This window comes from Protopterus annectens, chromosome 14.part0, assembly GCF_019279795.1.
Source record: "Protopterus annectens isolate FY-2018-M chromosome 14.part0, PAN1.0, whole genome shotgun sequence".
Taxonomy (NCBI): Eukaryota; Metazoa; Chordata; order Ceratodontiformes; family Protopteridae; genus Protopterus; species Protopterus annectens.
In genome coordinates this window covers 999,952,418-999,964,720 of record NC_056748.1, presented here as the reverse complement: position 1 = coordinate 999,964,720, position 12,303 = coordinate 999,952,418, and the positions used below count along the sequence as shown (strand labels likewise).

The 12,303-nt window shown below is 40.8% G+C and overlaps 1 protein-coding gene across 1 annotated transcript in view; it reads right to left on the bottom strand.

Annotated features, from left to right (window-relative positions):
• Nucleotides 1-386: 386 nt before the first annotated feature.
• The window catches only part of PPP2R2D (protein phosphatase 2 regulatory subunit Bdelta), a 934,071-nt gene continuing 922,154 nt past the window's right edge, over nt 387-12,303 (bottom strand). The window contains exon 9 of the mRNA XM_044055650.1: nt 387-2,099. Coding sequence (XP_043911585.1) covers nt 1,820-2,099 — 280 coding nt within the window. The 3' untranslated portion in view covers nt 387-1,819. The remainder of the gene's footprint in view (nt 2,100-12,303) is intronic.

Below are 12,303 nucleotides of genomic sequence, written 5' to 3'. Positions count from 1 at the left end.
TAAATTGGCCATAGGTGTGAGTGTGTGTGTGTGTTTGCCTTCTGTGGAAGGTTAGGTGCCGGGCTGGCAACTCAACACCGTAAAACTCCACTGCCAATCATGAGCGGATAGGTGATCCACTGTGGTGACCCCTAACCGGGAAAAAGCCGAAAGAAGAAGATGATCCTTATGACTGCAGCTCTTATTTAATGGAGAAACATCTTTAAAAGCAAATATTTCAAGGAACACAATTAAAATTTATTAAACTTTTTTTGGTCAAAAAAAATAAAATATATACACACTCTTGTATTAGTTTATATAATGCACATTTAGGAACAAGGTCAAAACCAGTACTTTAAGGTCATCAGTTAAGTCCTAAAATTCATAATACACTATCACAAACAATATTCATGGTCTGAGAATCCTTTAATTTATTTTAAAAATGTAAATGTTAGTAATTACTAATGCAGTGTGACCCAGGGTGGCACAATATAGATACAAAATATGGGACACGTTTTGTTATTGCACTTAGTTACAGATGTTAGCCATTACAAGTACATGCCCATACTTAAATAATGGAGTGTAAACACTTCTGTCTTACTAGAGGCACAAATCATAATTAAACATAACCTATGTATACATTATTTGGTTATAACAGCCTATCATCTGTTTGGCATAACTGGCTGAATATCACATTCCTCAGCTTCTTTCTTTTTTTTTTTTTTAAATAATGTCCAACATATAGTTTACATTAGGCTCACCAATGGTCTTAGGCATTTACAAACAAAACAGTCATGTTAAAAATAAATTATCAGTAAAAGGTATAAAATTAATGTACATCAACTATGTCCTTTTAATAAATATTACAGTGTCAACCAAAACTTGTCTTACTCTGAAGTGGAAGATGTGGTTTGCAGACTGCTGCCCCTAAAAGTAGCTTCTTTGCAAATGGGAAACAAACAATGTTATAGTGTTAAAGCTTACCCTTTAACACTACACAAAGCCATCTGAAACACTCAGGCAAATCAGCCTGTATCTCATCTTCACTATCTGCAAACTACATTTTCCAAACGAACCATTATGTAAAATAATGAGGAATATAAATGTAACCAGTTAGCTGAGACATTTGAAAGTCTGAATGTTTGCAATCATATCACAATACTAAGCATGCTACATAAATTGTCCAGGGCAGTCCTTTTTTCAAATACATATGCCTAGAAATATGCTGCACTTACCATTAATCCATGCATTGAACAAAAAAAAAAATGGAAAGTGAATATAGTTCCTCAGGTTTAAATAACCTTTATGGCAGTGTAACCACAACAGCAAGGTAAATCAAGGAGTTTATAGTACAGCACGTTTACAGTGCTAATTTTAGTGTCCATGTTATAACCTAAATAACCAAGCAGGGGAAAAAAAGACCCGAGGAGGAATGTCTACAGGCATCAAGCGCAATAAATTTTCAAGTGTGTCCCAAAATCAGACATAGCTGATGGAGTATCTTTCAATGAACTCATTTTGTTGGTCTATAAATTAAAGCATGGCTGTCTTGAATACATAATGGACTTCAACTGTAGGTATTTACTGAACATTTTGCAAGGAACTGATAAATATATTCTGGGACTTTTTGTTTAAAATAAAAATATCTTAATGCACCTACCCATCAATGAAGGCAGAAACGCATCACAAACCTAAAACAAAAAAAGGCCATTTCTGTTTGCCACTGGGAAAGAGCATCACATTGATTACAAGGAGAACTCTGCTTCCCCCCACCCCCATAAATAAAAAAGTTAAGCTCAAATGTGCAAGAACAAGAATCGGTCCTCAAAACTGGCTGAATTTAGTTAATCCTGTCCTGGAAAATGTACAAGTTGTTAGTAGCAGCTACAGCAATGACATTTTCATTGGGATGCCAAGCTGTATGCAAAATCTTCTTATTGAAGTCCAAACTGTCCACATTTATCTCATCTTTTTTCCTCTTGCCACCAGTAGTAACTTTACGAGGTTTTAAGGTGGCACGTGGTTTACTGCTTTCCCTTGAGGCTTCTAGTGTAATGTCCCTCCTTGTGTTTCTATCCAACATCCTGAAGAAGTTGTTGTAAGAACCTGTCATGATCGCACTGTCGAAAACAGAAAATGAGCATGGTTACCATTCCACACTAATACAGCAGTACTTTTTTCAGCAACAATAATATGAAACTGGAAAAAATAATTTTATCTAGTGCTTCAGAAGACAATGTAATTTACAAATATGGGCACGGATTCTTTGGTAGTAGGAGCCCAAGAGAGTACTATGCTCATTCTACACACCTCAGACTACTTTGGGTTTTTCATCAGCCTTCCCCATGCTATTCTGCAACAAACGGAAGTTAAATCAGTGTTTAGAAAATCTACAGTAACTGGCACAATGCATGCCTTAGATTATGTTCAAGTCCAAATGTCAAACTATATTGGAGTCTTTTTTTGATCAGCTAAAAGAAAGATCACTAGTAACTGTGCTCCAATGAGAACTCTTTACTTTAAATGTCATTCTGGAAGCCTAAAGCAGTCAAGTGGTTCTGTGGGAGTTGTGAAATATAAAGGTTTCTTTGCTGTTCACAACACCATAAGAGAACATTTTTTGTCACAGATTCATGTACCTTCTGCTGTAAAATATCTATTAAAACACATAACAGGCCACAGAATCTGAAATAGATGGTTGATTCTGATGTTATCACTTGGTTAGCATCCCTCCTACAGCTTTAGTCCATCAGATTTACAGCAGACTACCATTTTGCTTTTCGTAACAAAGTTGTTTATCAGTGTTAAACTGCAGAAGAAAGGATTTTTTTTTGTTTGTTTATTAACTGGGTAAGTGGACTCTACAGCCACAACCAGGCTATCTGCAAATACACTAACTGTTCACAACAGTATGGCTGCATGGTAATTAGTAATACAAATCAGTGATAACATTGCCTAAATGTTAAACACAATGGTTTATATTATGGAGTTTCAAAAACCGGTCACTCTTTGGTATCACTGAACATGCTGCCTGCAGCCTAACAACCTTCATCATTACAACAAAAAAATACGAGAACATTTGGGCCTTAAATCACAACTTACATCATATACAAGAGAAAATAACAGCATCACAGATCAATACTTCCACATCAAAATTCAGGTTAAAAAAAAAACTCAAAAAAACTCTTGCATCATCCTTAAAGAATGCAATAAAATTTACTCATTTATTCTGCCCACCGTACAGCAGCCTAGGTCAATCTAGTAAGCCCATTTAGTACTTACACTCTATGTCCTTTGTCATATTCACTTTATGGCTAAAATTTACATTACCTGGGTTTGCCGTGGATGACTAAGAAAAAGTGTAGATCTTGACCCAAATCTAACACCCTGCTTTCTTAGTTACCAGGGAAGGATCTAAACCCAGGTGATAATTTAGATTCCCCAGGACACATCCAGGGAGATGTGCATAGGATGCCTGTACAAGTGCTTACGTTTATGAGAATCACATAAAAACATACTTTTTTAGGATATGGGAGGCTCTGGCAAGATGACATTGAAGGTGATCCCCTAAGGCATGTATCACAAGGACAACAGCCATGGACCAGAGCTCTTCCATGCCAGTGAGCTCACAGTACTGTATCTTTTCAAAGTTCTGTATTATCCTAATTTTTTTTGCTCGATTTGCTGGCTTCTGATCTATGCTGAAATTGCTGGTTTTTCTCCCACCCTTATTCCTGCTGTGTTAAACAGTGGTCTAACAACTTTTTGAGTTTTATCTGATTGTCTCAAGGCTTGCTAGTATAATTAATATTCCCTGTTGTTAACCTCTGCATTCACTGCTTGAAGCTCGTGTTCTGACTGAAAGTGCTACTGAAACAATTCAAAATATAAAGTGATAAGTATATTTTTTGGCATTCTTTTCAAAGTTCTGTATTATCCTATTTTTTTTTGCTTGACTGATTTAGATGTATATTTGCTGGCTTCTGATCTATGCTGAAACTGCTGGTGCGTCTCCCACCCTTATTCCTGGTGTGTTAAATAGTGATCTAACAACTTGTGTGTTCCCAACCCTACCTCACACTACTGGTATCTTCTTATACTTAGTGGCTTTGCAATTGCCCGCCCCTGCTGTATATTTAATCTGTGACACTCCTCCCAGTCTAGTGTCATTAGCTCATTCTGCCTAATAGAGAAAAAAAATCGCACTTTATTCATCTGCTCTTACTGTATTTGTGTTTCTTCTTACTTTATTACATTATTTGCTTTTGCCTCTTCTTGAAGGTACTCAATTGTCCTTATTCTGTTGCATTTATTACTGCTTGGTAGTAGCCTGATTAAAACTGTTATTCTAAGCCTTTTGGTTTAAGCGCCTGGGCTTCAGACCAGTTATTTTATATTATGAAGGTTTGTGGTCTGCACTGTTGTGGCAGGAGAGGTAGCTTACATCCTTCTAAGTTGGGAATTGCTGATTGAAGGCTCAGTGTCTGTTATTCTAAAAGTGTATTAGTTTTGGTTTAAGCACTTGGGCTTCAGGCCAGTTATTTTACATTACAAAGGTTTGTGGTCAGCACTCTTGTGGGAGGAGAGGCTAGATTCTGCCCTTCTGAGGTGGGAATTTCTGGTTAAAGGTTTACTGTGCCTGCTTATTTGAACCATTTCTTTCTGAAATTGGTGCGCCTTGTTTGCTGTAGCATAGACTAGATTCAGGCCTGCTGAATCTAGCTTTGTTTGTATAACTTGAGCACTGATCCAGGCCATCTTTTTAGAGAAGGTTCCTCTGCACCCTAGTGGCAGGAGTGTGCAGTTAGAACTTGTCTGATTAAAGACTGCTGGAACAGGGATCAGTTTTGAGCTTTTTACTGGTTAAGTGGGTAATTTGTTTAAATCAGTTTGCTCATTTTCTATTGTTATGTATATTAAAAAAATTGCACTTTATTCATCTGCTTTTACTGTATTTGTGGTTCTTCCTACTTTATTACTTAATTTTGCTTTTGCTGTCTGTTCTTAAAAGTACTTAATTGCATTTATTCTGGTGCATTTATTACTGCTCGTTAGTACCCTGATTAAATTGTAACTGTTATTCTAAGCCTTTGGTTTACGCACTTGGGCCTCAGACCAGCTGTTACATTAAGAAGGTGTGGTCTGCACTCTTGTGGGAGGAGAGGGTAGATTCTGCCCTTCTGAGCTGGGAGTTTCTGGTTAAAGGCTTGTTGTGCCTGCTTATTTGAACTGCTTCTTTCTGAAATTGATACGCCTTGTTTGCTGTAGCATAGACTAGATTCAGACCTGCTGAATCTAGCTTTGTTTGTATAACCTGAGCAATAATCCAGGCCATCTTTTTTTGGAGAAGGTTCCACTGCACTCTAGTGGCAGGAGTGTGCAGTTAGAACTTGCCTGATCAAAGACTGCTGGAACAAGGCTCAGGTTTTAGCTCTTATTGGTCAATTTGTTTAAATCAGTTTGCTCATTTTCTGTTGGAAAAAAAAAATACACTTTATCCATCGCCGCTTAGTTATGGTTAAACTATTCTTGGTGCCATAAAATCTGATCTTCAAATTTTCCCTTAGAACTAGTCAATTGTTTAGTTTTAGCACTCAAATCTGTTTCTTTGAGTTCAGCACTTGTTCAGAACTCGTTGTAAGCATTAAAGCTACTAATTACTACAGCATTCAACTTTCCTCAATTATCTAGAGGAAAACAGTTTTCAGTACTTAATAAATAAGCACCTATCCAGGTATGTCCAAGGGTCAGCTCACGGTGCTTTCCCTGTCTATCTGATGAATCTGGGCATCTTGGGACAGTGCAGCAACATATAAAGCCAAACTGGAAGCAAAGCTTTCTTCAGCCAAGACTGGACTAGACAGTCAAGAGGAGAAGGTAAACACTTGCACCACACCACACTCATCACATAGTCCCTCAAAACCTATACCACCAAAACCCACACACAGAAATACAAAAACGTTCACGGAGGCTCTTGATAATAATTTGCTCAAGCAACAGAGACCTCCAAAGCAGAAACGTAAGCAACCTCCACCCCCCAACAGAACCCAAATGACACATAGCCCACAGACTCAGTGTTCCAATCAACCACAGCCCATAAGGCAAAACAATGTACCCAACACACTAGTAATAGGTGACTCTATAGTCAGGCACACTGATGTCCCACTCACCAGGCTAAACAAGAAGAAAGTTACTATCAGCTGCCTGTCGGGTACCAGGATCCATCACATAACCCACGCACTCAGGTCACTCCACAACAAGTACAAATATGACTCTGTCATTGTCCATATTAGTGTGAATGACAATGACATACCTCCCTGGACTACATGAAAAGAGACACGAAGAGCTCTCCGATCTTGTAAGCCCAGACAGGTATGACCCTAGCCCTGAGTAGCATCCTACCATCGCCCAGAATGATACCGCAGACAAAGGACAAAATGATTGACTTCAACTGACTAAGCTTCTGGTGTCATTCTAAGAGGATCCAGTATCTGTCTGCTTGGGATGACATGATCGACAGACCACGATGCTTAGCCAGAGATGGCCTGTATCTGTTGCCCTTGGGGTTCCAGATACTGGCTAAGGCTCCTGCCATCCCTATAGTGCAATTATTAGGCATGTTCAAATGACAAATTCACCACTGTAACAGGTACAAGCAAGCAAAATCTGAGGGTAATGCTACTTAATGCTAGAAGTCTAAACCTCAAAATGCACTCACTCGAGGCACTCCTTAAAATGGAGAACATCGACATCTGTGCAGCGTCAAAGACCTGGTTCAAAGCTCCAGATAGCATACCTGCATTACCAGACTATAATTCATACCACACCTTTCGGCCACCTATCTTGGACCAAAACACTAAAGGCGGAGGCATGTCCATATTCATTAAGGATATCCACACCTCCAGGCTAGCTGCTCAGCATAATTCATCTGAGATTATCCAAGTGCAACCAACTCTGGGCAAGACTGCAATCCAAATTGTAGCTTGCTACAGATCCCCCACCATGCCCCAGGAATCCCACTCCTCATTTCTTGATACACTGGAAAATATTAGGGTACAACCCAACACCCTAACAATGGGCGATTTCAACTACCCCACCATTAACTGGGAAAACTACTCATTTACCAACTCTTTTGCTCAACGTTTTCTGGAATTCATAAATTCCAACGCCTTGGATCAACTTATTCACACCTCCACCAGGGGCAGCAATATCCTAGACCTGGTCATTACCAACATGGGTGACCGGTATTCTACACCAAAGGTCAATTCCTCGTTGGTCAGATCCGACCACAAGCTAATCACCCTAGGCATCCACATCCCACCCCCCTTCATTAGGGAAACTACCATAAAAAATTTCTCCAAAGCCAACTTCACGCTTCTTAAGACAGAAGTGCAAACTTCACGACATCCATGCAGACGGACAAATAGAGATACGACTGCTGAATCCTACACAATTGCACTTTATAAGCACTTACACGAGTGCATCCTCCAAAAAAATGAGCCAATCTGGTGGTACCCTGCCATAAACAACTCTACAACAGAAGAAAGAAACTTGCAAAAAAAGAGTAAAATCCCATGATTGGAGGAACTCCCTGGTCAGCCTCAGTAAGAAGCTGAGATCCCTCATAAAATCCTCCAAAGCTAGTTATGAAAACAAAATTGCTATTGATTTTAAAGACAACAACAAAGCATTCTATAGCTATGTCAAGAATCTCAATGGCAACACTCAGATCTGCTCTGAGTTACAGCACAATGGCACTAAATATACAGAAAGTACAGTTTTGTACCTATCATAAATGTGGATGTTCAAGTGTTCACACTGCTGCAGTCATTACACTTTGGTTATCCTGCCATCAGGCGGTCCCCGCAGTCGGCCAGAGTTCCAAAGTCTTGGTCCAGCGTCAGTTGCTGTCACATCTTCCCTGACGTCAGTGCGCCAGGGGTATACAAGATGCATCCGACGCCATTTTCTTCAGTTTTTCTTGTCAGGTGCCCCCAAGTAGGTAGGCAATACATATTGTTAATAAAAAATATACATATAATATAAAAACAATACCTTCAGTTACCAGCAAATACACCACAAAGGTTGTATAGGATAGAAAGGTATAGATAAGTCCAGCTAGTTCAGAGGGGATGGAGGGAGGGAAACCTGGACTGCAGCAGTGTGAACACTAACATCTACATTTATGGTAGGTACAAAACTGTACTATTTTCATCGTGTTACACTGCTGCAGTCATTACACTTGGGTAGAATCCCAAAGCTAAGGTTGGGTATAAAGAGTTAGGATTGGCTATGAGGCCCTGCAGAACTGCAGTGGCAAATCCTGCTCTGGATTTAGAGTAAAGAGGCAGGTGGTAATGTTTGGTAAAGGTGTGCACTGAACTCCAAGTTGCAGCCTCCAAAATTTCCTTGGTAGGTACTCCTCTGAGAAAGGCTGTTGAAGTGGCTGTTGCCCTGGTGGAATGTGGCCTAATGTTATTTGGGACTGATTTTCCATGCTGTGTGTAGCAGTAACGAATACAGTGTCCTATCCATTTGGATATAGTCTGCTTTGAGATAGCCTTGCCCTGTGATCCTGCAGCATATGCTACAAACAGTTGCTCAGTTTTCCTGAAAGCTTTTGTTTTGTCCAAGTAGAAGCATAGCTGCCTGTGTATGTCCAAAGAATGCAGAAGTTTCTCCCCTTTATTCTGGGGGTTTAGATAAAAAGTTGGCAAATGGATGGTTTGGTTAAGAGCCACACTAGATACCACTTTTGGCATAAAGGTAGGGTTTGTCCTTAAAGAAACCCTGTCCTGATGAAAAACTATAAAAGGTTCCACTGCCATTAATGCCTGTAGCTCTGAGACTCTTCGTGCTGAAGTTACCGCCAGGAGCAGAGCTGTTTTCCATGATAAAAATTTTAGATCGGCTGTATTGGCTGGCTCAAAAGGTGGTAAGGTCAGTTTTTCCAAAACAAAATTGAGGTCCCAAGTTGGTGTTGGTGCTCTCCGGGGCGGTCTTATGTTTATAGCCCCTCTGAGGTACTGCTTTAGCAAGGGATGACAGAATAAAGGAAGATCCGTGTTGTAATGTGCTGAAATGGCAGAGGCGTGGATCTTAATTGATGCGAAGGATAGGCCTCTGTCCAGCATCTCAGTTAAGTATTGTAAAATCTGAGGAATGTTTGAAACAAGAGGGTCAAGGCTTTGAGCCTGGTTCCAGGTGAAGAATCTCTTCCATTTTTCTGAGTAAGCTTTCCTGGTGCTAGGCCTCCTGGCCTCCAAAATGACATCCATAACAGCTTTAGAGAGAGGTGTTGCCTGTTTGACTAATGAATCTGCCATGCGGCCAGATTTAGGGTTTTGAGCTGACCGTGCAGGATCTGAAGGTCAGAAGGTGTGGAATTTGAGGCAAAATCCATGGTGGGCCTTGAGCTAAGTTCCTTAAGATAGGATACCAGTGCTGGCGTGGCCAGTCTGGAGCAATCAGGATCAAATGTGGTTTTTCTTGTCTGGCTTTTAGGAGTTCCTTTGAAAGGAGAGGCAGTGGCGGGAAAGCATAAACTTTTAGGTTTTTCCAGCTGAACAAAAGAGCATCCACTTTCCATGCTTGTTTGTGATAAGTCCTTGTGCAGAATTGTTGTAGTTGGCAATTCAGTGGGGAGGCAAAAAGATCTATGTCTGGGCATCCCCATTTTTGCGTTACCATGCTGAAGATTTGTGGATTCAATTTCCATTCGTGAGGGTCCATGATATTTCTGCTTAGATCGTCTGCCAGAGTATTTGTCTTTCCTGGCAGGAATTGTGCTTGCAGGTGAACTTGATACATTAGAACTGTGTTCCACAAGGTCATGGCTTGCCTGCATAGGGGATAAGAATGAGTGCCCCCTTGCTTATGTACCACATTACTGTGGTGTTGTCTTTTTGTCCTGGATGCAGAAGGTCCTTGAAAGCTGTTAGGGCATTTTGAACAGCCAACATCTGTTTTTGATTGATGTGAAGATGCATCTGGTCTGTGGTCCACTTGCCCTAAATGCATTTTCCTGCCATGTGTGCTTCCCAGGCGTAATCCGAAGCATCTGCTGTTAGAGTTTGCCTGGCTGTGGGTAGGGTAAAAGGCTGACCCTTGTTTAGGTGACATGCCTGTGCCCACCATCGAAACTCCTGTTGTAGGCAGGGAATCATTGGTATTGCTGCTTCTAAACTGTGAGAGTGTTGAGTCCAAACACTTTTTAGGTACCATTGTAATTTCCTCATATGCAGTCTGGCATATGGTATTAGTAGTATGCAGGATGTCATGAATCCCAGGGCCTGCAGAATTTTTCTTGCAGGGAGATGGGACTTTTTTTGCCAGTAATTGAAAACATTGAGTTAGTTGAACTTGTCTGGCGTGAGGTAAGCCATCTGGGCCATTGTATTTAAGGTGGCACCCAGGAATATAATCTGTTGTGAGGGCACTGGTTTTGACTTCTTTTCATTTACTGTGTACCCTAGAGAAATTAGCAACCTTTTTACAAACGCCAGATGCTGTAGAAGAATGTCCTTTGTCTCTGCTTGAATGAGGCAGTCGTCCAGGTATGGATATATTTGAATTCCTTTTTGTCTGCAAAATGCAATTACTGGTGCCAGGCACTTTGTGAAGACCCTGGGCGCAGTAGATAAGCCAAAGGGCAGTGCAGAGAATCGGTAGTGCATTGTACCAGCTTTGAATCTGAGGTATCTTCTGCAATTTTGTCTGATAGGGACATGCAGGTATGCCTCTTTGAAGTCCAGAGTAACAAGCCAAGCCTTCTTGCCCAGCATGGGTAGAAGCTGCTGTAATGTCAACATTCTGAATTTCGGAATATCCAGGTAAGTATTCAGAATTGAAAAATCTAGTATGGGCCTCCAGGACTTGTCCTTTCTGGGACCAGGAAGAGTCTTGAGTAAAATCCTTGTCCTTGTTCCTGTTGTGGTACTTTTTGAATAGCTCTCATGTCCATGAGGGCTGAAATTTGTTTTTGTGCCTCTGCCCATTGATTTTGTGGCAGGTCTGGCATTCCTTTTAGCCTTGGTAAAGTATGAAAGTGGAACCTGTAACCTTGAGACACAATATTCAGAACCCATTTGTCTTGGGTGATTGTTTGCCAGTTTTGAGAAAAAAGTGCTAGTTTTCTCCCTAAGGGGGCTTCCAAAAGGGAAGTGCTTGGCATACGAAGGGGAAAGTCATTGTGACTGTTTCCTGTAAGGTTGAGACTTGTCCTCACCTCCTTTTGGGGTTGAGGTGCCCCACTGTTGTTGTCTGTTTGAGCCTTGGGGTTGAGATCTGCCTCTTGGGCATCTGTATCTGCCTCTCTGTGGCCTGTCTGACACTGGAAAGGACCAATTCTTAGTTGGCCAATTTCTGCTAAATTGAGGTGGCTGTACCTGTAAGAAATCCTTGACTGTTTGTATAGATTTAGCTTTATCCTCCATTTTCTTTAACACCTCTTCTGCCTTAACACCAAACAAGGTATCATGCTGTAAAGGAGCATCCAATAATTTTGCCTTAACATGATCAGGTAAACTCTGTTCTTTTAACCAAGCATGTCTTTGAATCACAGAACCTGTAACTGCGGCTCTACAAGAGGCCTCTAAAGAATCAAAACCACATTGCAGAGTATGTTTTCCCACCTGTTCACCTGCATGCAATAAATCCTGCATTTCTTTACAATCAGGAGCTTCTGAGCTTGCAAGCATTTTCTGTTTTAACTGAGCCATTAAATATTGTTGGTACTTAAGCATGTGAAGCTGGCAATTTAAAGCTCTTACTGCTAAAGTTGCAGAAGTGTATACTTTCTTCCCCCATCTATCCAAAGCTCTGGAATTTCTGTCAGAGGGTACTGGATTTTTTGCAATGGAAGCCTTACCCCTTTTGGACCCTGGGAAATAGTTTCTGGATCAGCAGAAGGGTTTTTGTAAAGAAACTTGTGAGAGTCAGGGACTCTATAATACCTATCTGGCTTGGCTGGAGCAGGGAGCAAAGAATCAGGAGGTAAGCTGGATTCAGAGAACACATCATCCACAATATCTAGCACAGGCGGAATAGCCAGGGGCCTATACTGAGGCAATAAAAGGAAATCCCTGAGCCTTTTCTTGGATTCTGAGTAATCCTGACTTTCTCAATGGAAATGCTCCCTCATGGTATGTAAAGTTTCCCCAAAAGAATAATCCTCAGGAGGAGAGGCTGAAGGGATAGATTCTTCAGCATCAGAGTCGTCATAGGGGGGTAGAGAGTATCCCTGGTTTGAAGAGGAATCAGAGGAAATGGAAACTTGATCAGAGGAATCATAGTCTGTATCCTGCCTAGGCCTTTTCTCAGGAG